We start from the raw sequence: 27,500 nt of genomic DNA, 5'->3' as shown, positions 1-27,500 counted from the left end.
TAGTTTTATCAATCTATCACACCAGTTCATACATTAGTCATCCCCGACACTCTCTCTCCTCACTTTATCTCCATGGAGACAGGAGAACCTCTGGTCTGTAATGGTGTTGTTTTTCTGTTCTTTCGTCTGTGGGTGATCCAACAGCGCCCCCTCTCTGTCGTTCCCTAAATTTCATTGGATTCTCCTCACGATTACTATCAGAATATTCCTCTCCGTTTGTGAACCTTATATCTGAATTTCTGGTTTGTTTAAAGAGTTATGGTTTGTGCTGTTCTGTTCCTTCTGTTATTAGCCTTTTTTTTCTAATCATGAATGTAAAATGTGTAGATTTTTATATAGCATTTAACAAAAACATTGTCAAAATAATAATTTTGTCAACAGATAAGCTAAGAATTTGTAATCTGCATACTTGTGAACAAATGAGAGAAATGTCTATCTGAGCAATCGTGTGAGGAATATGAGGTTTATGCTATACACTGAAAATAAATCATTTCAAGCTGGTTGCCAAATAAAGGCCAAAACGTGTGTCTGAGTGTATTTCTGTGTAGTCCCATCACAAGTCCGGATGATGAAATTGAGCTTTGGAAAGGGCAAATAAACCTTCATTTCGGAACATCCATATAACCTACATTAGTTCATTATCTATAAATACAGTTCTTAGTTTTGAGGCTTTACCTAAAAAATACGACCATATAGGCAACATTGGCTACAGTCTGATAATTAACATTAACATTATAAGCAGGGACAGGGGCCGGTGGTGTAGTATAAGGTCCACCTGGACACCCTGGCCGAGAAAAAATTGTCAGATTAAGGTTGTGTATAGACACACACACACACACTTGTCAAATGTTAGCTGTTGTGAATCTTGTGACATATTAGAGGGGCACTCTCCCCCTGCATAGGGGCACTTTCATTGGGGACTGCCCAGTGTTCCGAAAGCCAGATATTCCGAAATCTCAATATTCCGAAAAATTGTCCGAAATATCTTTACTCTGACAAAATTAAACCCTCTGTTCTGAAATGCCAATTTATCCGACCAGTAGCCGGTTTAATGTTTGTGGTGGGGTGATCAAAAGTAGCCTACGTGTGCCAGGTAAAGAATGCAGGAGGCCAGCTCAATGGCGTGTTTGCTGCAGTCCGTGGGAGGAATTTTCATGTTTTACACTTATATTCAGGGCTATACAGGGATGCTGGAAGTGCAGCCTCACGAGTTTAATGACTCTAAAATGCAGGGGCGTAACGTGCAGCAGGTGCGGTCGCACCTTGGCCGTGGGTCTTGGGGGCCCGTAGACGGGGCCCATAGACATATTTATGTCAATCTAAATAGTGCATTTTTTATATATAGGAGACGGGCAAACACCTGTCTCTGCACATAAGCTGCTTTTTTTTTTTTGCACCCCCTGGCACAAATCTCAAACTCCACCCATGGGCCTATGTGTTTACGTTGTGATGCCCAAAACAAAGGCTAGGCTATACTATACAACAAACACATGTGATGTGGTCAGATAAGTAGGCCTAAGGCCATTTGAGCGCCTAACTAATAGTGGACAATGCAAGGCTACCTTTCCATTTGGGATGTCAGTGGGCCGCACACGGCCAAACTTAACAAGATACAAGATAGTTTAAGGCCGAAATTGTAAGATAGGCCTAGCCTACTCCATGGCCCCATCTTTAACATTTTTTAAAAAGTCAGACTCAAAGTTCAATGAAGTGAGAGGCTCCTTCTCGTAAGTTGAAGGCGGCAGGCTACTGATTCACTGAGCACGCACACACAACTAACCGTACGAACTGATGGAAAAATGTTGAGGGATCACTGTGCAGATATTATACCCGAAGAACACTTAGGCCTACTCTCCATGGAAGAATAATACAACAATCTTCACCATTACTTGGCAAGAGCCTCATCATGCACCTGTAGACTAATTCATGGACATGAAATTAAGAGAGGGCTTTAGGAGTGCCTTTATATGTTTATGATTGTGTAATCAATTAATTGGGATGTGCATGTTGGCTACAGTGGTTCACGTTGCTGTGCTCACAATTTCAGAACAGCGGGCTGTCGGACTAATGAGTTTTGTGTTGTCGGGGTATAGGGCTACCATACCTTTAGTAGACTATCTAGGAAATTAGCATATTTTCGGAATAGCGAGTTTTCGGAATACTGGCACTCTTTCATTTGCTGCGTGTTCTAGTGGCTGTACTTCCTATGGCATAGGAATGGCAACACCCCTGGCCAGGACATCATATGCCTATATTTCTGTCATGGTACTATGTAACAGACTAGTATGGTGAAGAGTTAATTAACTAGTAGTATTTGATCCCCTCAGGGTTTCCGTACTTGGAAATACTAGGTATTCCAGCTCTCACGTTGTGACCGGCTCACTTCTTGTCTGTACGAAGTAAACGAGACTGTTTTCCCTTCAACGCCTGTGTCATTCTTGTGATATTAAGTTCTAAGCGCCAACGCTCGGTTACAGTACATTGGACACAACATGTAACTAAACATATGCATACACAAATTGCTTGCACATTGCTTTCTCTGTGAAATCAGCAGCAGATGTAAGACCTTAGGACAAAACACTGTTCAACTCGTAGAGTACATCACCTTAGCTAACATTTTTGCTTCAGCAGGTCTTTCTGTAAACCTGCGGTGCCAGGGATTGAGGTTTACTCAGCACTGCACTTTACCCACTGGCTACCGTTACATTCACGGCTCCAATTATAACCCGCGTTGTGTAAACAAGCAGTCTCGCACCAAATTCGAACTTGCAAGCTTTGGACATGGGAGGCAGGCTTGCTAACAACGAAACTAAAATCCAAATGTTTTTTTTTTTTTTTTTTTTTACGGTGACGGGGAATGTAGAACTCACTGCACAGCCACCCATTCAGCCTCCTCAATCGATGGATGACCCCACACCTTGTTGTTTTGCCCATCATAAAATTAAGCATGGACGCTTTAAAGCAGTGTTTGCCAATCCATTGCGAAATGCATCCTTGCTGGCAACAGTCAGTCACAACAAAAAGAAGAAGCGCGTTTGAATGTGCTTGAAGGGGCATGTTCTTTATTCTAAGAGCTAACGTTTGAGGGGTAGCCCCGGAAAAATGTTACAAATTCAACTTGGACAAGTACGTGTAGCCTGGCAAGATGGCGGCAGCAAATAGCGTCATTTCACTAACATGCACTTCATCCCTACCTCCTCAGGAATCGCATTGTGGAAATCACAATGATTTGTATATCAGTGAAATAGTATAACTCGCGATAATGCGCGTTATCGTAAACGAACACGCCTTACGAGCACATCAATCAGCGTCAAGTGACTTTAGCCATCTCTTCAGTTCCTGTGTGTCAGCCTTGGCCTGTTTGGAGGCTGGGTGATGCTGTTCCAGGGGTGGGTCGGGTTTACATTCAGGTCTTCGCTGCGTTGGGGGAGGATCAGGCCGCCCCTCTTCGATATCGAGAAGGAAACACACGTGTGTTTTTGCGGGAGTCGCTCTCGCAGCTACGGAACAGTAATGGCAGAGGAAGCAAAAAAACTCGCTGCGTACGCTGCAGTGGACAACCACATACAGGTACGTAGACCAAGTATATTCTAATTCCAGGGTTACATCTGGCTGTAATACTTAACTTCATGAATCAACTAATGACACACCTGAACAAAACTCCTTTAGTTCGTCCATGGCATTTGTCATTATTAGCTTTCCAGAGAGCTAGCTTGCTAAGGCACGGCCTGTGTATTGATCTGGACACGTGCAGTCAAATTGAAATCAGATGACTTGAACTGGATGACAAGTTTCAAGATGCTTAGAAGTCTACTTGGTAAATCTCAAATTGTGAAATTCTTCAAACTGGCAAACGTGTAAACTGAAAGTGTACTTTCACTGTATGGTATAATGGCACAGAGTTATCTTGCTAATGTTATGATATAGCCATACTGTTATATTGGCGAAATGACGCACTGCTGTTGACAAAGTTTCTCTCTTGAAACATTTGAGTAACTAGACTGACAGCCAGTCTTACTTGAGAATAGCGACAATTACTGTTGCATTCTAAAGCAGTGGTAGATCATTAACGTCCTGGACGTGTATTAACTTAACTTAATAGTAATACTATCATTATGCTCGTTTGCTAAACGGTATTTTTGCCCCTCCGTTGACAGGTTACATCTTTGCTCACAAGTTAATAATTTAGTGCACTGGAACTCGAAGAACCTGGTTTAGCTCCTCATGTAGCAATCTTGTTATCTAAGGTGTTATCTTCTTACCTAAGGTGATGAATCCTCGGATAGCTATATCTAGGTACAGTGCCCAGTCTTATCTTTTGACCAAGCCGTTTCCGCTAAGTTAGACAGCGAAACTATATTTAAGCATGGGCACATAAAGTGGCTATTTTGATCAACCGTAACATTGCTTTAGAAAGTGATTTCTAAGAGCAGAGCACGGCAAACACTAAAGAATGTCCATTGCTATCAGTGAGGTGAATCCCATGCATGCCTTGACCTTTGAGAATCCGCAATTTAGTTAAACTGTAGCGGGAGTATGACCGTTTGTAACTGTGTTTTGTTTTCCCTCATCTGCAGAATAACCAGGTCGTTGGTATTGGCAGTGGCTCAACCATAGTGTATGCGGTGGATAGGCTGTGTAAGTGGAGTTTCCTGTGGTACTTTGGATGAATAAATAAGGCATATTTATCTGGATAAAGACATGCTCATTTGTATCTTGGCATCAATATCTATGCTTGTATGTCTGTGTATTTATCAGCGGAGAGAGTGCGCCAGGAGAAGTTGAACATTGTGTGTGTTCCTACCTCCTTCCAGGTAAGTGCAATTTTCCGATTTCAATGTGGAGAGAGTGTTAAACCATGTTTGTGAAATCAGTTGTCCTTCAACCCTTTCCCCACAGCACTCTCTTTCTCTCCTCCTCAGGCGCGTCAGTTAATCCTGCAGCATAGCCTCACTCTCTCTGACCTGGACCGGCATCCAGAGGTGAGCTGGTGAACAGTTTGCCACCACACATAGCTTCTCATTCACACATGTCTGGAAAGGAGACCATTTTCACACACACTCAATAATGTTTCTCAAAGTGTGTGTGTCTGTCTGTAACAGCTGGATGTTGCCATTGATGGTGCTGATGAAGTGGATGCAGGGCTCACTCTCATCAAGGGAGGAGGGTAAGAACAAGGCATATTTCCTCAGCCTTGACATGACTGAAAATATCTGAGAGTGGTATGAGGTTCTTTACAACATATGGTGGCCTTCTCTGGCAGAGGCTGTCTGACTCAGGAGAAGATTGTGGCTGGGTGTGCCAAACACTTCATAGTCATCGCAGACTTCAGGTAGGTGTGTGTGAGAGTGAAAGGGTTTGACGTCTTAAAGTCCATGATTCTAATCCAATACACTTTTTGACAAATTCAGCCAATTGCTCCTTATGGTCCTCTAACACTCCATTTGGTGTGCACTAAAAAAACTCAGTTGTTCTGTAAATGGGAAACAAACAAATGGCTACGAGCTCAACACATCAACAACCTTTCGCCAAAATCGTGGACCATACCTTTAAGTACGTTTTTAAACATTGAGGTGGGAGGACTGTTGTGACTTGTGTCATTTCCTGTCTGTAAAGAAAAGACTCAAAGGCTTTAGGCCAGCAGTGGAAGAAGGGGGTTCCCATAGAGGTCATCCCCATGGCATACATCCCCGTTTCCAGGGCGATTGCCAAGAGGTTTGGTGGTGAGGCTGTGCTGAGGATGGCAGTGAGCAAAGCGGTGAGACAAACACACACACACTCACACACACACACTCACACCCACACACTCACACACACACAGAGTTGGTATTGCATGGCACTTGCATTAAGAAAATATTTAATATCATTTCTGCATCGTTTTATGAAACATTATAATATTTGTTTGGACCAGCAATTCTATAACCATTGTGGAGTTTTGTACTTAGACATAAAAGGGGAATGGATATCACATGATCTTTTCTCAAAAACTGTTTGGCAAATCAAGCGTGATGGGTGGGTTTAACTCTCATTCATGCATCTGTCCAACCCCTAGGGTCCTGTGGTGACTGATAACAGCAACTTTATCCTGGACTGGAAGTTTGAGCACAGCCAGAACTGGAAGGAAGTCAACACAGCCATCAAAATGATCCCAGGTCAGTCTGACACCTCTAAAATGACATCCGACCCCGTCACAATATTTCCACAAATTTCCATGGTGGTTGCTTAGATGACTGTGACGGACCGAGCCTCGGTTGCCGTCGAAATGTGTGGGTTTGGCCCAAAAGCTCAGAGACAAAAGTGAGGATTTAAATATAAAGTTTAATTAGGGTTCAAAATACCCAGGATGACTGCTAAGCCTCACCAGTATACGGAGGACAAAGAGCAACTGTCTCCAACAGTCTCACCTGCTTAGCCTTTAAATGGGGTAGAGGACACAATGCAGCAGTACATAGCTTCATTAAAATATCTACTAAGCCTCTAAATGGAGTAGAGGTCAAAAATCAGCAGTCACATAATGGTCCACATACAAGACAAGACTAGACTAACTGAACTAGACAGAACAATGAACATATACAGTGGGGAAAATAAGTATTTGAACACCTTGCGATTTCACAAGTTTGGCCACTTGCAAAGAAATGTGTGATCTATAATTGTAATGGTAGGTGGATATTAACAGTGAGAAACAGAACACAACAAAAAAATCCAGAAGAATGCATTTTATAACATTTATGACTTTATTTGCATTTGATGCAAAAAATAAGTATTTGAACCCCCAAAACTGACTGACAAAAATGACTTAGTACTTGGTGGAATAACCCTTATTGGCAAGCACAGACGTCAGACGTTTCTTGTAGTTGGTCACCAGGTTTACAAACATCTCAGGAGGGATTTTGGTCCACTCCTCTTTTCAGATCCTCTCCAAATCTTTAAGGTTGTGTTTTCAATGGGAGGGAATGAGGGAATGAAGTTCAAGCCCAATATTCCACGTTACATGGCCCCATCCATAGCCCCCATGATGCGGTGGAGTCGTCCTGTACCCTTGGCAGAGAAACAGCCCCAAAGCATAATGTTTCCACCTCCATGCTTGATGGTGGGTATGATGTACTCTTGGGGTCATATTCAGCATTCCCCCCCCTGTCAAACACGGCAAGTCGAGTTGATGCCAAAGAGCTTGATTTTGGTATCATCTGACCACATTCTGTCTCCCAATCCTCCCTAGAATCATTCAAGTGTGCAATGGTAAACTTCAGATGGCCCTGTACATGCGCTTCCTTGAGCAGGGGGACCTTGCGAGTGCTGCAGTACTTCAAAAAATGACAGCGTGGTGTGTTGCCAATGGTTTTCTTGGTGACTCTGGTCCCAGCTGCCTTGAGATCATTCACAAGCTCCCCCTGTGTAGTTCTGGGGTTATTCTGCACCTTTCGAATGATCACTGATTCCGCACGAGGGGATATCTTGCATGGAGCCCCAGACCTAGAGCGGGTGACAGTTGTTTGGTGTTGCTTCCATTTATGAATAATCGCACCAATAGTTATCTGCTTCTCACCAAGCTGCTTGCCGGTGGTTTTGTAGCCCATTCCAGCCTTGTGCAGGTCTACAATCTTATCTCTGACGTCCTTGGACAGCTCCTTGGTCTTTCCCATGGTGGTGAGGTTGAAGGTGTGAAGTATGATTCTTTGGACAGGTTTCTTTTATACAGGTCACCAGTTGAGATCAGGTATACCTTGTTAGACCTAATGAGGACTAATCTGTGTGCTTTTTGGGCACATAACTGGCCATTGGGAGCCAGAATTCTTGCTGTTTGCTTGGGGGTTCAAATACTTATTTTTTGCATCAAATGCAAATAAAGTCATAAATCTTATAAAATGCAGTTTTCTGGATTTTTTTTGTTGATATTCTGTTTCTCACTGTTAAAATACACCTACCATTACAATTCTAGATCACACATTTCTTTGCAAGTGGCCAAACTTGCGAAGTCGGCAGGGGTTCAAATACTTATTTTCCCCACTGTATACCTGGCGGCCTGCACCATTTCTACACACAGGGGTAAACACAAAAACTAAACCATACAACAATGACACAGACCCGGAGACATAAACATAGTATTTCCTCAATATAAAAGAAAGAAATAACTATGTAGAACATAAATACATAATGTCTCACATGTTCGTAAAAACCACCTTACTCAAGTGGTATGGCCTAGACCATTTGTAGTGTCCCCTCTGCCAGTCTAGGCAATTAACAGTTTACATTAGGTGGATCCAATTGCAATCAGTGGTCTGAGTGTTTGTGTGTGCGTGTGTGTGCAAAACATGTCTGTTTGGGTGCAATAGTGGTTGTAAAGATGAGGTAGGAGTGTGCGGTTCATGTGCGGTCGCACCACGACCGTCACAATGACCAAGGCCCGATTTACAATCAGTTACACCTAGGTTACACCTGGTTGACAGAGGAAGTAGGCCCACACTGGTGCAGTGTAAATCGATTGCTCATTCCTTGTTCATGTGTGGATGTGACAAGTAGGCTATGAGTACTGGTATTAGTCTCTGCACTCATACTAGGTGTCAGGGAAAAGTAATCAATAGCCTACCATGATATGAGCACCATTGAAAACAAAACTGATTTCTTCGAAGTCTGAAAATGAACTGGCTATCCTACCTATTGTTTGACAACTCAACGTGTTCTTTCCGACATGGAAATATGGAGCTGTCCAAACATTGTTGGCAAAGCCTCCAATCAATCTGAAAGGAAAGAAATGCATGGCAGATGTCACCAGTTTAGGTGTATTTAGAGGAGGCACAAAGTCAGCTAGTTTTAATACCAGCTTCTTCTCTGAAATACTCATAACAACTATGGAGACTTTACAAAAGCACCAGTGCACACCAACGAACCCTGCAAGCATTCCTGGAGAGAAAGGAGTTGATGCATCACGATAGCTGATAGCCAATAGCTCAGGGCACGGCTTTAGACGACCAGCCCATTTCATTAAGCTGTTTGTAATGATTTCACCTTTTCTCTCATCTAGTTGTTAACAATTTGTGTAGTTCGGTTGTCATGGAATAGCCTGAACTACTGTACGAAAACGTGTGTGTCTGTGTTTTTTTTTTTTTGTGGAGATCTAGCATTGAATTTTTGTTGTATAATCATTTTACCTTCATTATGTGAAAGTGATCTTTGTGCCACGGTTTTTTTACATTTTTAGCCATTTTTTTTTCCAGGTTTCAGGTTAAAAAATAATTGCTTGAACAAAATAATTTACTTATAAATCATACCTACACAGCTAAAATAGCAGTATGCTCAACTCTGATTAAAAGGATTATTGAGTTTTATCTTTTTTTCCCTAGTTTGCATCACCTCATCTAGTTGCTCACAATTGGTGAAGCTGAGTTGTCATTGAGGAAGTGCTGCTATACCAAAGTGTGCATTTGTTTTCTGTGTTTGGGGTGGGATGGTAAGAATGTGGTGCTTCATCGTGGTTGCAAATGGGTATATTTCCTAGATGGCTGGAAAATATTGTGGGATAATAAGGGGGCAGGCCCAGGGCCTTTAGCATTCCTTATTCCGACCCTTTAGACAACACAACATAAATACTACATATTCAGCGAAGATAATAGTGGGTTGTACCAAATTTGTACTCTGCCATTTATATATGTTCATGTAGATGACTGCAGTTGCTCTCTAAAGGCCTGTCATTTTACAATGTCTCTTAAATTGCTGCTTGTATTTGGCTGAGCAGTGACATTCAGTGCCTGTGTAATAGTTTCCTGTGGTGTAGTATGCCTACGTCTCCTATCTCTCCTGCTCACTCTGTTTGTTTGTCTGCCTTTTTAGGTGTGGTGGAGACCGGGCTATTTGTAGGAATGGCAGAGAAAGCTTACTTCGGCATGGAGGATGGAAGTGTGAAGACCAGAGACCCTCCAATCATCTAAAACCCCACCTAGCAACCAAGACCTCACCTACCTACCGAGCATTCAACTCCGAGATCTTCAGCCTGTCACCTTAACTGAGACCTCACCTACCGAGCATTCAACTCCGAGATCTTCAGCCTGTCACCTTAACTGAGACCTCACCTACCGAGCATTCAACTCCGAGATCTTCAGCTTGTCACCTTAACTGAGACCTCACCTACCTACCGAGCATTCAATTCCGAGATCATCAACCTGTCACCTCAAGTGCCCATGAAGAAGATGTGAGACAAACACACACAACCTACAAACACACAAAGCCATAGCTCTGTAATTGCCCCCTTACCCCTTATGTTCTACTCCTGTAGCCAGAAAGTGTCTCCCACCTCTTCTTGTAAAGTTCAGGCCAGGTGTAACATCTCAGATGAAAGTGATACTTGGGGCTGGATGGGGGAGTGTACTCCACAAAGCAGAATCGCTGAATTATCTGATGAGATGTGTTGAAGTGCAACCCAAGCAGCACTTTTTACCCAAATCTCTATGTGCCAGATTTGAAAGGTTTCCAAATCGTGCTTTGTGAAATATCCCCTTGCTCTTGCCCTTTTGGTTTCACTCAACTGCCGAGGCATAGCGGAAAGACTAAACCTCACCCATACTGTACCTCTTACACACTGGTGCTAAATCTGAGAGAGGGGTGCTCTGGGTCTTCTCTGACTCTTCTTCTTTCTCTGTGTATTTCTCTCGCTTGATTGAGAGCTGGGTAATTTTGGGGAGGGAGGGTGGGTTAAATGTCTTTCCTCTGACTGAGGGATGAATTTTAGCCTAAAATATTGTGTAACTGCATGTCTGTCAAACTGATTCGTCAGTTCACCCATTCTTGCATGTTTTCTCTGCTCACCCTCTGAATCCGAATCACATACAGGCATGAATACACCACTCACATGCATCAGTGATGGATGAGATGTCAGTAGTTGTTTTTCATGTGCCTCATGTTTGTTTCTGGGGTGTTCTATAGTGTAATGGGTTTCTCAGTCTTTATGTAAGAAACCTAGGCCCTGCAGATTTGAGGTGCCTCTGTCCTGTTTTGGACACACTACTTTATACTCATTAGATATTCAAATTTCTTTGACTTGAGGTGATCAAGGACTGTAAATACAAAGTAGGTGTCAGCACTTAATGGGCTGATCCCATCATAGCCAGCCAATCAGTAGTGTTCCAATCACTTGATGAGCTCACAGTGGTGTGGTTGAGCAGGAAGGGAGATTAAACATGCAGTGGCTAAGGGTCCCATGAGCAGCACCGAACCGCCAGAATACTGCAGTGTCTTGGGCCTTTCACCACTAAACACACACCGCTGCCTTCTTCTTCTTCTTTAAAAAAAAAAATCAAACCAAAGGTCATTGCATGTTATGCATAAGGAGGCAGGAAAGTAGAGTCCTCAGTATGGTTCACAGAGTAACGTCTCACCAAAATGTCTATGTCCAGGTCTAAAAGTATTGGTGTCCCTATGATGTACTTGTTTTAATGGCTTGTGTGTGAGTCTTTTCTCATTTTCCATGCATTGCGATCGGTACTTATGATTGTATCCTTGTGAGGAAGGCAGAACATTTTCCTACTAATTAACAAATTATTTGTGTTCCTTATTTTGAAGTTCAGTGTGATGAATTGTGATGACTTTTTTCCTAATTGATATTTTTGTCTTCTATGAGAATGTGCCTGTTGCCAATGGTCTTGTGGAGTCTTAAATGAACTGGCCTTATTTCAAGTCTGTCTGCTTGGACTGATGGTCAGTCAAGTCATTCAGCTGCCAAATGCCATCATGACATTAAGGCATTTTGCTGTTGAAAGGTAAGATTGACTATCTTCATAGTTCAAAGTCTGTATCCATGCACCAGGCGTCTCTGATCTACTGTGGATTTGGGAAATGTAGTCTGTACCAGCAATACTGTGAAGTGGAAACAGGGAAACGGATTATTATATTATACTGTGCAGTGTGCTCTGAGTTGCAATCTTAAACAGGACCAATTAAATACAAAACTTGGTGGTTGTCATTTTTATACACTTTTGAAATATGTACATTAATGTGAGGTATTTTCTCAGAATAGAGGTCAGAATAGCCATTCTTGGCCTAAGATTGTTCAAGGTTATTTTAAAGAAAGGAAGTATCAGCATTGTTTTTTTTATTATTGCGTTTAATGTCCTGAGAGTGGTGAGAAGTTATCATACTTCACAGACAGACAATGTCAGACTTCCCCACAAGGAGGCGCCACGGTGTCAGAGTAAACTGCTTTTGAGAGTCGCCCGTAGTGTTGGAACTGGTCGGAAAGATGGGACAGAACAGGGGCAATCCTAGTTATTGACAAACCTGGGTGAATTGACTCGCTGTAAGTGGTGAACCTCTAATAGAAGAGTGATATGGCTTCATTGTACTTACAGAACAAAGCCACATGACTTATTGTAGGTTTACCACTTACCCAGGTTTGTCACTACATACTTTGAATAAATGGTTATTGTTTACACGGTTACTGAATACTAACATTAAGCTGAGCAAATGTCAAATTAGGTGCGTATAGTGACGAAAGCAAGAATCAGGTCATACAGTATTATAGAAGTAGACCTAACATGTCCTAAGGGAAGTTTGCGGTTTATCAATTCATGTTCATGACAACTGTTTATTACTATCACAGTGAATCTTAAGTTATAAGCACATGACCACGACATTTTCGTGTCTAAGAGAAACCGGAAGAACCGCACCGACGTTTGTCCACAGTTGCCTCGAAGCAAACAGCCACGTAGATGTTTCCATCTCGATCTTATTCGACCCAATCAAGGGCGGTGAATACCAACAGCCCGCCTCTGATGAACTTGTCGTAGCAACGACTTTGATAGGCAGTTATTTACAGCGAATTACGATACAGGGGTCCTTTCGCGGTTTGGGTAAAATAGCCAATGGTTTGAATGTGAGGAACGTTTTCTTTAGACCATTGGCTGAGTTGCAGCCATATCAGTGCCACGATACAGTCCTGTCAGAGAATTTCCACTGGTCATGTCCAGACACGCCACTCGTCTCCTTTTATCTCCCCGCCTACATGATTTGATTGACGTGCTTACATCCAGTAATATTCAGCGTTTGGTGGGCGGTCTGTATAGGCACATTCAGTCATGAATGACAACCGAGCTAAGCAATCGTCTACTGCTGAGTAGACGAGCTGGTATGATTGACTTGACAAAGCAACTATCACCTCGCAGTACAGGGACCTTAGCACGTTAAACATTTTTTGCAACCAATACGTGTTTGCAAACGGGGTGGGTTCAGTGTTACCAAGGCTCATCCGACTTCAAGTATAAAGGGAATATCATGGTGCCCAAGTGGCCATGAATGTTTATGTTAAGGCAAGACAACGAAACGACGAGGCTAGGTGACGAACTGAACTCAATAAACTATTTTTGAGTGCCGTTTAGTCACTTCTTCCAACTGTATTCACTTTAGGGTTTGGTATGTGAATGCCTCTTTACTAATGAGACACTTTTACCAATGGAAAAGAGGTTTCAGTTAGGAAACGTGGGCATTTCTCTAGTGCTCCTGTTGTTGCTTCGAGCTTTGACTGGGACTTCTGCAACTCAAGCCTCCATCGGGAAGGACACAGGAACGGCCCTGGACCAGACCGAAGATGGAGTTACGGAGCGGGCCCTGGAAAGCGTCACCACCTCAGGTTATGGGGACGTGACTGTTGAAGATGACGAGAATGGTGCGAATGTAGAAAGCGAGGAGACATCTGGGGACAGCGATGGAAGCTTCAACCACAAAAGGCATGTAGCTTGCGAGCTAACCTTTTTTAACTTCGTCTGTGTCGATTGTTTGATTATTGCTATGTCACAGAAAACAAGTAACAGCATATGACATTCTAGCTGTCAAAGTGCACTGACTCAATCTACTTTCAAAGTTCATACCCTGCTCGCTCGCTAGCAAGCAATTCGCTGGTGGTGGTGTTCTGACATGTCCCTTGTTCCTGTCGCCCCTGATGCTCAGTCATTCGTTTTGCTCAAGACAGTTATCGCTGGCCAGCCTCATATTCGAGCTAACTAACTAGCAACAACATGATCGAGCTAACATTATCGAGATTTAGGCAGCCGGAAAATGAACGTTAGTTACATTAACGTCACAAGCGTGATAATGAGCTAACTTGGCATGTTTGGAAGCAGCTCGCCATCAAGCATACGTCACCTGGTTAACACTGACAGAAGTTTTAACAGTATTAAAAGTATCTTAGTAGTAAAGACATCTAAGCTTGCATTCAATGAAAAATAACCTTTTCTTACAATTCCTAGCACTGGCTTGTTAACGCAACTGGTTAGTTGTCTTGTGAGGTTTAGCCACTGTAATGGTACAGTGAGCGACCTTGCATTTAAGCATTGCTTAATACCTTGATCTGATTATTAAGCATGGGGAAAAAGTTACATGGCGACCGTATATCTGTTAGTTCAGTCTTATGCGCCTGGAGCTGCAGTGCGAAAGGTAAACTTCCATGAGCCTCTATCTGTAGTTCACTCAGAGCTGATAATATGTTCCATGAGATCAAGAGGCCAACTTTGTTTTCACATAACATCACTGCAGACCCAGCTTTTCTCAGCGATTAAGCAATAACAACAAAGTTAAAATAGTTTTACCACGTTTGAATGACAACTCGTATTATGTGGTATAGGCGATGTCTTTATTGTGGTGACATTTCTTGCAGAAAGGTTGTCTTTCAGAAAGGTTGGAGGATGATGACATGTCGGGTGGAATTTGCTATAGGTCTTTGGTAGGTGCTGCAGTAAAAGTTAACGTTTTAAATATTAGCTAGATGCTGCAGTGAAAGTTAACTGTGTAAATGGTAACTTCCTGCAACAGGAATCTCGCAGTAAATGTGTCATTCTAACAAACAAACAAATCATTATGCACTACAGTTGAAGTGCCTGCCGGATGTGTTGCGTAATACTTTCAGGTCTTTGAGACGAAGTCATGAGAGGAAATCGGTTGTCAATCAACTGGTCCTTTAGAGTTTAGGAGTCGTGTGTAGTTTATTCAAGTGAAATTCATTACATTTAATGTAATATGGGGTTTTCGGTTAACTAAAATAAGGGTAAACATTGTGCAAGGTCCTCTCCAGGCAGCAACGTGTGAGAGCAGGAAGGATTTGGTCACAAGCGAACAAATAATTTGCGCGCGTGGCATTTTTGGCTATGGTTAGCAACAGGAGACGGAGGCATTTACACTGACTTTCAAATAGTTTAAAAAATAAGCTTACGAAGGCGACACAAAAAAAACTGTTAATTATGGCCGACAGAATAGACCAGATCACATGAAGAGTTAATTCCCTCCTAAACTTCGGGATCAGACCGAAATCGGATCAAGACAGACAGCTGTGTCTGGGGCCCTAGTGAACCATCTTCATTAGTAAAAATCAGCACTGTTGTTGGTGAAGTCTCCAAAGCCAGCAGTGCCGTAGCGCTTGACAGGGCAGGGCTGCAGTGGACAGCTGGTAGCCCCACCCAGGGATGAATGTGGGCAGCGTGACAGAGCTCTCCAGCCATGCCTGTCCAGTTCCGTCTCAGAAACTTGGATTGTGGAGATTTAGAACTTTGGAAAAGCTAATTGAATGAATTGGCGGGATGAGTAAGGAAAGATGTGTATAGAACAAGTGTCTGTTGTTTGTGGTGTGGTTTTGTGTGCAGAGACACATACAGGTGGATGTAATGGAGTTGCCTAGGTTAATGTGGAAAAGGCAGTTGGGGACTACGGTGGATTCATAGGGAGTTTTTTTCTTTCTGTACAAAAGGTTAAGTGAACTTGAACACTCACACAGGTGAAGTGTTGTATTTCAGGGAACTGTTTGTGTTCAAAACAACTCAACTTGCAGACCACTGCAACTGTTTCTATTGACGACGTTTAGGACAAATCTTTGTTTGGTACATTTTGTCTGCATTTTAATATTTTTTTGACCAGAATTAACTTTGAATACTGAATACACCCTCACAACTTAATCTCTCTCTCTCTCTCTCACTCTCTCTCTCTCACTCTCTGTCTGTCTGTCGTTCAAGTGTTTCCTTTTTTCTCTGCAGTTTACTCGTTATTGTAGGCAAGAGATAAAGAATTGGCAGGATTATTTTATTTAGTCAGCCTTTCCTTCTTGTATTCTCTCTCTCTCTCACACACACACACACACACACACACACACACACACATACACCCACACACACACACATATACCCTCACACACACACCAATATACACACATACACACAGACACAGACAGCAACACGCGCACACACACTCTATCGCTCTCACACACACAGACAGGGTAACACCAAATAACCTACTTTGAAGGTGATGTCAACACACCTATAGTGAAATGAGGCTAGTGCTTCCCTGAGCACCAGGGATGCCAGAATGACCGATTACAGGTGTCAAAACTGTGCATGAGGAACCTTAATGGGGTGTGAGCGTGTGTGTGTGTGTGTGTGTGAGAGAGAGAGGGGGAAAGAGCAGGAGGAAGAATGAAGTGAAAAAGGAGTTTTTGGTTTAATGAGCTCTGAAAGTGAGTGTGTGTCTGAGAGAGAGGGAGTGAAACACAGGCTATATGTGTGTTTAAAAGTCTGGGTATAATATGTCTAAGCGTGTAATCTGTCTGTACACTGTGCGTGGAGACCAAAGCCCTTCTCTGTGTTTGTCTCCATCTCCCTGGAGCCTGTCATACCTCGGCTTTCATGCCTGTAGCTTATATCTCTGTCTGCCTGTGATATGAGGGAATGGATAAAACAGAAAATCATCTGTTGGCTAACCGATTTGCCAAATCTGTAACACACACACTCACACTAACATTCCATGCACCTCTATAGCCACATCATGCTGTCTAGCTGTCAGCATGTTCCCTCTCCTTTCTCTTTTGCTCTCTGTCGCACTCTCTCCCTCTCTCGCCCTCGTATGTTTACGCTCCCCTGCAGTGCCCTGAAGTGGCAGCCTCTTGAATACGGCATGGCAGGGAGAAGATCCCTCTCTCACTCCCCCCCCCTCCCCCCTCCCCATACTCTCCCCTCCAACCCCAGCCTCCTTCCTCCTCGTCTGGAGAACCTCAACAGCATTGAAGCTCCACGGCAACACCAGCAAGCCCACCTACCTCCCCCCCCCCCCCCCCCCCCCCCCCAAGACAGGAGACCTTCTCAGTCTGAAAGCCACAGCCACGCCGCTCACCATCAGTCCAGCTCCCAACTCCCGACAACGCACTCTAACTCATTCTAAACACGTCTCACTCCCCACTCACCACAGCCACTCAACACCACCATTTCAACTCAAACAAACCGTGGCACCCCCCGTATGCCCACAGAGAGCTGTTCATTTACTCATTCATTCATTCATTCATTCATTCATTCATTCATTCATTCATTCATTCATTCATTCATTCATTCATTCATTCATTCATTCAGTCAGTCAGTCAGTCAGAGTTGGAGCTAGTGATGCTGGAGGCTTTACTCGGGGTCTGTGCCCAGCTGGAGACTGCGAATAGAGCAGTGCGAAGTGGTGCAGTGCAGCCCTCTGTCTGATCTGATCTGAGAGCCCAGAGGGTGAGTAAGACTAAGCTGGACTCCACGGGCCACGAAGTTCACTCGGGGAAGTGTTGATCGCAGATTAAATGTTGAGCTCTTAATGAAGGCGTTTGATCAGTGCAAAGGGTCATGCAGAATTCTGGTGCTGAGGATTTTAGTGTTTTACTTTTTTTTTGATCAGATGTTTAGTGATGTTTACAAACAAAATTCTCATATAGCATCACATGTTGAAACAAAGAGTTAGGCTTTGATTTGTGTCCCCCCCCCCCCTACTTGTTTCAATTTTGTTTTACTAGCCGTGATGGTCAGAGCATGCTGCTCAGGTTATGTGGTAAAAACGTAGAGGCGGCTCAGAGACGATGTGTTATGACATTGTCGTAACTATAGACTATTACGTTGTAATTAAACAATGGAAAAAGGGGTTGATCATTTATTGGCCAAAAATTAAGACAATGAGGATGACACTGTTTTAATATAATGATTCATGGTTTATTATAGATTTTAGATATTATTCGAACATATGAAATGGTGTCTAACTTCGCTATGTAGTAAGCCTGTGGGAAGTGGGTCATTGTGTGTGTGTGTTTGTGTGAGTATGACTGTGATGTTTGGCTCTGTGTGAATGTGTACACAGATAGCTGTTGAGCTGCTGGTTCCTTGGCTATTGCTGCTTGTTTGTGATGTGTCCACATTAGGTCAGCGGTGTGTTACCCCTCCATCTTCAACTCAACTGTGTGTGTGTGTGTGTGTGTGTGTGTGTGTGTGTGTGTGTGTGTGTGTGTTAAACACAGCAGAGCTGTGCCTCCGTGTCACTGCAGGAGCGAGACCAGCAGCTGCCTTCACACCTGGTACCATGGCAAATACACACACACGCACACACACACACACACAAACACACAAACGTGGTCCCATTTCTGGACATGGGCTCCATTTGTATAATAGTTTAAAGGTTTAAAACAGCAGGGTTAAGAGCCAGTGGCCCCTCCACTTAATGTTGCACACACACACACACACACACACACACACACACACACACACACACACACAAGGACACACACACTCTCTCACACTCACACCCACACACAAACAAACCCTGAGTGTAATCAAAGCCTTGAACTCCCCAGCTCTCTCTCTCTATGTGTCTGCGCTCACCCCCAGGCCTTCCTCATGATACGGAACAGACTTTCTGGGGGGAAGAACTCCCCACGGGAACACTCTCTGTGATGCACAGCCCTTGCAGTGCTGGCCAATGAGAAGCCAGGCCTGGGTAGCCCACAGAGACTGGGCTGAAAACAATAGCAGTGTTGGAGGAAGTGCCTTGTTTTGGACTGTGGACTCCTCTGCATCATTAAGACAGCATTGAGCTCAAACCTCTCGCAGTGCACAGTGTCAAGCCTGACCTAAGGACATAAGAGTGTAAATAAACAAACAAACAAACAAACAGGGAACACACACACACAAGCAAGACATGGAACCTATACACCAAGGAACATAAACAAGGAACCCCCCTTCCCACTTAAGGCGGCTGCATGCTACAGCGTTGGGGGTTAACGGTTGCGCAAAATTTACTCGGTGCAGTTCATGCTCCCAAAGGTTGCGCGTGTTGTCATGAGCCTGCCATTTGCCTGGCAGATACAAAGCTGTTTCCCTAACAGAAAGTCTGAAGCTTGAAGTTCTTTTCAAACCTTTGCTTGGGTAGCACTGTTAAACTGAGCAGACATGCATACTACATTTGAGTAATCTCATCACGTAACATTCGTTTTCTAAAAACAATCACATAGTATTGCATGTTTAACTGTGGTAGAAAATACGTTAGCTTAATGCTAACGTATATGGAAAATCCTATAGACACCGCGCTAGGTATTAGCATCAAGTAATTCACGTTAATGTTTTTGTATGAGCCTGACATTTGCTCTGCAGATAGATAACAGGTTCCCTAACAGAAAGTCTGAAGCTTGAAGTTCTTTTCAAACCTTTACTTGGGAAGCACTGTAAAACTGAGTAGACATGCAGAATATTTTAGTAACCTCATCTCGTATCATTCGTTGATAGAATGCAGGCTGCGAGGCTCGCGTAAGGGCTTACGTAAAAAATGACGCAAGTCTAGAAAAAGGGGCCGACGCACGCAAGACGTAAGAAGTCGCGCAAGGGTCGCGCAAGGGGCTTGCGCGGCCTCTTGCGCTTGCGCTTACGCTTACGTAAGGAAGCATGAATCAGCCTTTAGCCATACTGTACGGGTGGCAAAGGCAGATCTCTAATTGGTAGCTGGTGGCAGCATTCTTCACCATTTGATCAGCAGATGACTTCAAGAGGAACAAACCTCAGGAGACAACAGGGCCAAAACACGAAAGCCCAGTACAAACACAGCGAGATAGTCTCCATCTGTGAGCAAGAAACAAGCTCTAGAGAAAGCAAGACGAGGGTAGAAAGAGCACTTTGGAGAAGAGCTTGGACAATGGAACAACACAAGAGCTCTAACACTGCTAATCCCTCTGTTAGCATTATTGTGATTAGGATACTGTACTTCATTGGAATAGAACTTATGCTTATGGTGCCGTGGGCATCGTATTGATGTGGTTAAATTACTTTTTTATTAGTCCAGACTCTTTGTCTGACGATCTCAGTCTTAGCGATTTTTAATGCTTAGTTTGCTTTGTGTGTGTGTGTGTGTGTGTGTGTGTGTGTGTGTGTGTGTGGCCCTCTTCGAATCAGGAGTGCAGATATTTGAAAAGCGCTGCCCTTGTCGGTAACACAGTTTGTGTTTGCTCTCTGAAATACATTTGTGAATCACATGACATTTGTACATTTTGAAGCCCATACCCCCCACCACCACGGTGCAAAGATTACCTATTACCTTCAGTTTAACTTTTGATACTAAAAAAACAGATGCCAGCTGTTGCATAGCTTTTTTTCAACATGATTTCTACATTTGAATAGTTAAACATGTTCAATTTCATTACATCACTCGGCTAAACTTGAATACTTTATCAGTTAAAATTGTTTTCAAAATTGTTTGTTTAAAATATCTTTTACTGGGTAATCAATCCAAACAATCTTCATGTTAGGCGCATGTTCATTGTATTACTTATTAGGCTAGCAGTCCTATAAGCTAAATGGTAGGCCCAGACCATATCATATAAGTAGTAAGTAGGCTATAAACTTGTCACCAAATAGGTTAGTTATAGGCTGTAACTATGTTGTAAGAGCACTGCCATACAAAATGTGACCAGTAGTTGGTTGTTTAGGTTTCTCGTTCTGTTTTTTCACCCGCCACCTGAACTCCCCTTACTCTATCTCCGTGCCCTACAGTGACACAACCACTGGTGTACAGGAACTATGTTTTGCCAAACCAAAAAAAATCCCAAGGTCTAAACGGCTTGATAAGAGCTGACCATTCGCCAGGGAAACCTTTAAAACCTTCTGGAACAATCCTGTCCCGTGTGTCCTTGTGCCGAAATGCAGCCAGTCCACTGATATGGTGGGTATTTGGCAGCTTCGTATTCCAGTTCTATCAGCTGTCTTTTCAGTCTTCCCCAGAATGTTTACAAACGGAGACATGAGCGGTTACAGCCATGGAGGTGGTGGCATTTGTCATGGTCCGATACAGTCACCTATTCCCCAAGTCTTCACCTAGTTACTGTGGCCCAACAACTGTTAACTCTAACTCCAGTAGCTCTCCAGGCTGGCTTGCCAACTAGCGGGAGAATTCACCCCCTGTGTCTGCCAGACAGTGGGAGCTGTGCTGATGGCTTCTGAAGTCAACTCCAGAACCTGTCAGCTGTCAGAAACATAGCTGCAGCCTGGAAGGCTCAGTTTTACAATACTGTGTCTTTGTTTTTGTGTGTGTGAGTGAGTGAGGGAGAGAGTGAGGGGAAGGGAGATGGAGAGAGGAAGGAAGGAAGGAAGGAAGAAAGAGAGAGCGAGCGAGAGAGAGTGGGAGAGAGAGGAAGAGGAAGGAAGGGAAAGAGAGTAGGAGAGAGAGGAAGGAAGAGAGAGACGGGGTATAGGGAGGGGGATGGAGATGGGACATCAGAGATGTTTTTCTATTCTGTAGCCTTGAATTTCATTTGGAGGTTTGGTAACTAGTTTTGACCACCTGGCAGGTTTATTTATGGCATGTCTCAGTGTTGTGTGTGTGTGTGTGTGTGTGTGCGTGTGTCTCCAGTAACTGCCCCTCCATCCCTCTACTGCAGTGCTGTTCAGTCTGACGTGATGCAAGGGAGCTGCCAGGTGGTGAGAAATTAGTCATTTAAAATGTTTAAATATTAGATAAAATGTTCACTACCTGTACCTTTTTTTTTTTTTTTTTTACAAATATTAAATATTTTATATTTAATAAAATATAAATGCCATGGACATGCTTTTGAGGAAAAACCATGGGATGATGTAGTCTTGGTTTGCTCCACATATAGCCGATACAGACTCCTTGGCTAACAACAAAAGACTCCACACCCCACAGTCTTCTAGCTTTGTTATTGCAAGGAAGTAAATTCCAGTGGCATGTTAATGAATTACAATAACATTGAAGTCAAGCAATGCAAAACAAAAAGCACTGTGCTTGTAGAGTGCTTGTGGGTAGATATGAAGTATATTGGGTAAATGGACATTTATTATTGTCACAGATATAACTGCTCTGAGAAGGGGTGGGGGGTGGGGGTGCAGGCATAGAATTGGAGGAATAGTGTAATGCATAAGAGGACATTGAGCTGTATGGGACGCTCTGCTTGATAAGTTTGAATAATTGTACTGTGCTGTATTCCCCTGTTCTGTACCAGAGCAGCCAGTCTCTACCACTGCTACTCTGTGGCATATTTCAGTCAGGCCTGCTGTTTGTTTGTTTGTTTACTCTTGTGTTTGTTTACCCCCATGCCCTTCTGGAAAGGAGGGACAGCTCTACTTGTGTTGTGTCAGTCAGACTGAGTCTGTGAGTGTGTGTGTGTGTGTGTGTGTGTGTGTGTGTGTGTGTGTGTGTGTGTGTGTGTGTGTGTGTGTGTGTGTGTGTGTGTGTGTGTGTGTGTGTGTGTGTGTGTGTGTGTGTGTGTGTGTGTGTGTGTGTGTGTGTGTGTGTGTGTGTTTCCACTGGGAAAGACGCTTGTAGACCCAAGGCTTTTGCGCTTGGTGCCCTCCCTGCCCCACCAGTTGCCAGCGGTAACGCCCCTCGCAGCAGGAGCCCTCCCTGCCTCCCTGTTCCCCACTGCTTAGCAACAGCCAATCACACGCCCCCGGCCTGGCAACTTGTTGGCCAATTAAATATTGGGAGAGGGAGAGTGCTCAGAATTTGAGTTTGCGTAGCGAGCGAGAGCAAGAGAGACAGGGGGATAGAGAGCAAGAGTAAAAGAGAGGGAGGGAGGGAACTAGTGAGAGTGTAAAAAGAGGAGTGTTGGGCTACAGGGTGATGGAGTTCATACTCTTGTTTTGGTATTTTTTTTTATTCCATAGTTCTGTAGCCGGGGAGAGTTTTTGTGTGTTTTATAAATAGCCTCACTTAGCAACTCGCAGTGATGGCTCCATCTCTCTGTTTAGACATCTATCAGACAAACCCTGCTCTCGAAGTGGATTGTTGTCATGCTTATATCACAGCATTTGGAGATCAGTTTAGTCTACACTTTAATGCTCATCTGACTGAACTTGGGGAAAGTCTGTGCAGGAAACTCATACAGAGTCAACATCATTCAAGTTCAATAACTTTAATCTGTCCATCTGAACTATTCATGTATCCTGTTAGTGGCACAACCACCAACAAGGCTTTTACAACACTGATGTAAATAAGGAAGTCACGCGTTAAGAACACTTATTTTTTTTATAAAAAACTGTTTAGTGTTCTCTTTTCTCTGGCTTTGTCAAGGCTAAGTAGCCACTTGTAGAGCAGTTAGTAGTTACTGCTCAGAGTGTAGTGCTGTCTTTGCTGGATGTCTTCATTAGTAGTGACTTGGAAGGGCCTCTGAATGGGCTCCCAAAGGGTTCGCAGGAGTTTCTCTCCTCTTTTTCACTTCTCTCTTTATCTGTTCATTATTTAATTTCTCTCTCTCCTGTGGTGGGGCCACACCCTACTGCACTGCAGTACTGACTGGAGAGAGAGGAGAGAAGGAAGGTGGGGCAAGGAGGAAGAGGGAGAGAAGAAACAAGGGAGGGCGAGAGAGGAAGAGGAAGATCAGAGTGCGGTAGGCACAAGGACCCAGTTGCCCAGTTGCTCTTCTGTTGGCTCCTCACTGCTTAGCAACAACAAATCAGCCAGCCAGATCATGGCCGGGGCTCAGCCAATGGGTGAGCTGGCCCAGAGCGCGTCTGAGATTTGATTTTTCGAGAGGCGAGCAGAAGCGAGGATGGCGCGGACGAGTGTGGAGGAGAAGGAAGCAGAGGAAGGGAGCAGGAGTTTATTTTCGGACATTTGAGTTGATCCATCCCCTTACACACAAACAATAAAACCCATAAAAGTTCTGCCTGTGACTATTTATCCTGCGTACAACATTTTATGATTCTTTAAAACTGATGTTATGCCCGTCGCGAGTGAAGAGTTCACAGCTAGTAAGTAAACTAGTGTGGACTACTCTCGAGCAGGAGATGGCTTTGATGGCTTTCAGTGGATGTTGCGGTAACTAAATGATATTGGACTTATATGTATGTGGCGTTTGTGTCTGTGTGTGCGTGTGTGTTGAGGATGCGCATAGTTGCTGTGTGCTTAAAATGAGTTATGGCAGGGCTGCCCCTCCCAAGTGTTTAGTGTGTGTGTGTGGGTGTGTGTGTGTGTTTGCATGTGATGCGACAGCACTCTCTCCTGTCATTAGGATAAAACCACTGCTGAGGGCTCGCCAAGGGAAGGTCGATTTTCTGTCGTAGCCTTGCACCACTGCGACTCACAAACACACACACACTGACCCATCTTCACAATGTTTTGTGCTGCATTCAAACACAAGTTTTTGTACAAACCAGTCCAGACTGTGTGTGTATAGGGGCAATTTAAAAATGCCCATTGTAACAGCTAGGCTATTGTTGATACAGCACAGGTGTATGTGTGTGTGAGTATGTTCACTTGTGTGCAAGTGTGTGTATGTTTGCGTCTCTGCGTTTTTCTTTGGGTGTGTCTCTCCCAGCTCATCCTCTCCACGTGCTCCCCATGCTGCCATATTTTCCTTACGTGAGTGTGTGTGAGTGTGTGTGTGTGTGTGTGTGTGTGTGAGAGAGAGCTTCCCCTCACTGCACCATGGTTACAGCCGGCAGCCTCCTCTCACTGGTTGCTTTTTCTCTGTGACGTTGCCCCCAATTGGCTCAGTGGCTGCAGGACTGGCTTTTGATTGGCCAGGAGGGATGAGGAAACACTGTCTGATTGGTCGGTGCTCCTCAGCTACACTGTTGTTGAAAGAGGTGCTCTGTTCCTTTTTCAATGAAGTGTGTTTACAAGTGCAAGTTGTTAAAGGGAGAGAGAGAGAAGGATTAAGATAAGGGGAAAAGTGCTCTGACTGAGTGGGACAGAGTCTATGTTGTTGTTCTTTTCTGTGTGTGTGTGTGTGTGTGTGTGTGTGTGTGTGTGTGTGTGTGTGTGTGTGTGTGTGTGTGTGTGTGTGTGTGTGTGTGTGTGTGTGTGTGTGTGTGTGTAGCGCACAGTAACTGCTATGATCTCAGTTCTGTTTTGACAGTTTGATTATGTTCAGAGGCCAGAACAGCCAAACATCATCAGATCTTGCAGTATGTGTTTTTCTGCAGGGTGTATGCATGTCTATGTTTTGAGGTTGTGTGTGTGTGTGTGTGTGTGTGTGTGTTTGTGTGTGTGTGTCTTTTCACTTTGCTCTGTCCAACACCTTAATTCATGTCAACATCTCCACTGGGCACTGTTTCAAGGCTCAGGTCGTCTCCACCTGTCAAAGCAAATTAGCATGGTCTACACCCACATACACACACACAAGCACACACACACACACACACACACACACACACACAGGTATGTCCTGTCAGAGTGTATAAGTGTGAAAAGCTCACACGTGAAGGACATGCACATTAAACACACTGCAGCACTTCAGGCTGGCATCTTCTTCCTCTCTAACCTAAGAGATGGAAAAACACTGGAGGGGAGTCCAGTCTGTTTACCTGGGTGGGAGTGGTTTTGGTGGTTTTGGTTTACTTCGATGTATTGGTTGTTGGTTTCACACACACACAAACACATATGCACACGCACGCACACACGAACACACACGTATTTATCCTCTTGTCATGAAATACCTCTGACACACTTCGATCATGTGCAGAATATCACATCTTGTTGGCTTCACTCTTATCCATTCTTATATATTTTCTCTCTCCCACTCTCTTCTCTGTTTATCTCTCCCTTTCTCTCTCTCCCTTCTTCACTCAACAGTATGTGTGAAGGGGCGTGGCCTACTTTCTTTCCCGCTCCTCTTGTTACCCCCACTGCTTAGCAACAACCAATCAGCCAAATATTTTTGGACAAAGTGCTCAGCCAATCGCACGAATGGAGCACTGGAGCACTGGAGCTAGGCTGTCTGTGTTGCTATTGGAGGATGGAAGAAAAACATCTTAAGGTGTGATAGTGTATGAGAGACATTGTGTGTGTGAGTGTGTGTGAAAGAGGGAGAACGGGATGTAGTGTACACACACTCACATGGACGGAGTTGTAGAGTTTCGAGGAACAAACATGATTTTAAATTCTGACTTCATCAGCTATTAATATTCTTGTGTTGTGTCTGAAATTTTGTCTGCTTCCGATCTTTTTTTTGGGGGGGGGGGGGGGGTGAAGCTGGGTACTCCGTCTCTCCTCTCCCGGCTGTGCCTCTCCCTCTGTTATACCTACTCTTTCATCCCTTCTTACTCTCTTCTTTCTTTTTAATCTCCCTTTACTTCTTTCTTTCCCTGTCTCTCTCCCTCTCGGTCTCTTTCCTTGGTTCTAGGTGCGTGTAGATGTAGGATGTGCTGTATTCATAGATCATGCTGGGAGGAAACCTGCTCCAGCCTATTGATTGAGGAGGGGAGTGTTGATGTTAATCAGTCTGGCAGTTTTACCTGCACATTCACTGCTGAGTGAGGAGGCGTCGTCTTGCTCTCATGAAAGCTTTATGAAAACATAGCCATGCACCACAGGTGCGTGTGTGTTTTTGTGCATGGGTGTATGTGCGTGTGCTTTTGTGTGTATCTGTGTGTTTGTGTGTGTGTGTGTGTGTGTGTGTGTGTGTGTGTGTGTGTGTGTGTGTGTGTGTGTGTGTGTGTGTGTTAAAGAGAAAGATTTATGTGTTTGTGTGTAAGAATGGCTCATCAGCCTCCCTCTGCGAAGATTAATGTAAATGTCCAGCCACCCCTGCTGCAGAGCACCTGTACGAGTGTGTTTGTGTGTGTGTGTGTGTGTGTGTGTGTGTGTGTGTGTGTGTGTGTGTGTGTGTGTGTGTGTGTGTGTGTGTGTGTGTGTGTGTGTGTGTGTGTGTGTGTGTGTGTGTGTGTGTGTGTGTTGGTACACATCTGAATCGATGGCAACCAGAAGTTTCAACCAATGGTAAACCTCTCCTCGCCCGTCACCGAATCAGAATTCAGGCATTCACAGCCAGCCAATCACAGTGGTGTAAAAGTTTAGTTTAGCAGAGTTTGTATTCTTTAACCGCCAGGTGAACCCTTTCACCGACTCCTGTTTAAAAGATCAAACTGCATATCGTAACCCGCCAGCCCTTAAATGCTGCATGCTGCACAAACTGCATACCCTACCCCACCGATCAGAGAGTGTTGACACACACACACACACACACACACACACCCACACACACAAGAAATCATGCTTCACCAATGGGACATTGCTGCTCATTCTGCACCTGTCTGTCTTGTCAGGGTTAAAAACCTCAACAAACCCCATGAGTGATCTGCACAGCTGTTTGTCACAACCTTTCAACATTCTATACACAAGCCAAGTCTGCTGATGAGACGTCGACGTCATGAGTGGAAAAAAAATACTGAATAAATTCTATAATTTTTTTAATGTATGCATTCTTTAAGCTTCAGATAGCAGCACAATTATCTGTT

The 27,500-nt window shown here is 43.9% G+C and overlaps 2 protein-coding genes across 2 annotated transcripts in view; both read left to right on the top strand.

Moving 5' to 3' along the window:
- Positions 1-3,375: 3,375 nt before the first annotated feature.
- On the top strand, positions 3,376-10,126 carry rpia (ribose 5-phosphate isomerase A (ribose 5-phosphate epimerase); the record flags this gene model as incomplete). The annotated part of the gene is made up of 9 exons (XM_080850756.1): positions 3,376-3,570; positions 4,578-4,638; positions 4,759-4,814; positions 4,923-4,982; positions 5,103-5,167; positions 5,264-5,332; positions 5,617-5,758; positions 6,053-6,152; positions 9,829-10,126. 9 exons carry the CDS (start codon positions 3,376-3,378, stop codon positions 9,924-9,926), a joined length of 846 nt encoding a protein of 281 aa, XP_080706882.1. The 3' UTR covers positions 9,927-10,126.
- A 3,148-nt stretch (positions 10,127-13,274) lies between these two features.
- Positions 13,275-27,500, top strand: part of eif2ak3 (eukaryotic translation initiation factor 2-alpha kinase 3) — a 32,713-nt gene continuing 18,487 nt past the window's right edge. Inside the window, exon 1 of the mRNA XM_080850750.1 lies at positions 13,275-13,712. Coding sequence (XP_080706876.1) covers positions 13,438-13,712 — 275 coding nt within the window. The 5' untranslated portion in view covers positions 13,275-13,437. The remainder of the gene's footprint in view (positions 13,713-27,500) is intronic.

The sequence above is a fragment of the Sprattus sprattus genome (genome assembly GCF_963457725.1).
Source record: "Sprattus sprattus genome assembly, chromosome: 13".
Lineage (NCBI taxonomy): Eukaryota > Metazoa > Chordata > Actinopteri > Clupeiformes > Clupeidae > Sprattus > Sprattus sprattus.
This window is presented reverse-complemented; position numbering and strand designations above follow the sequence as displayed.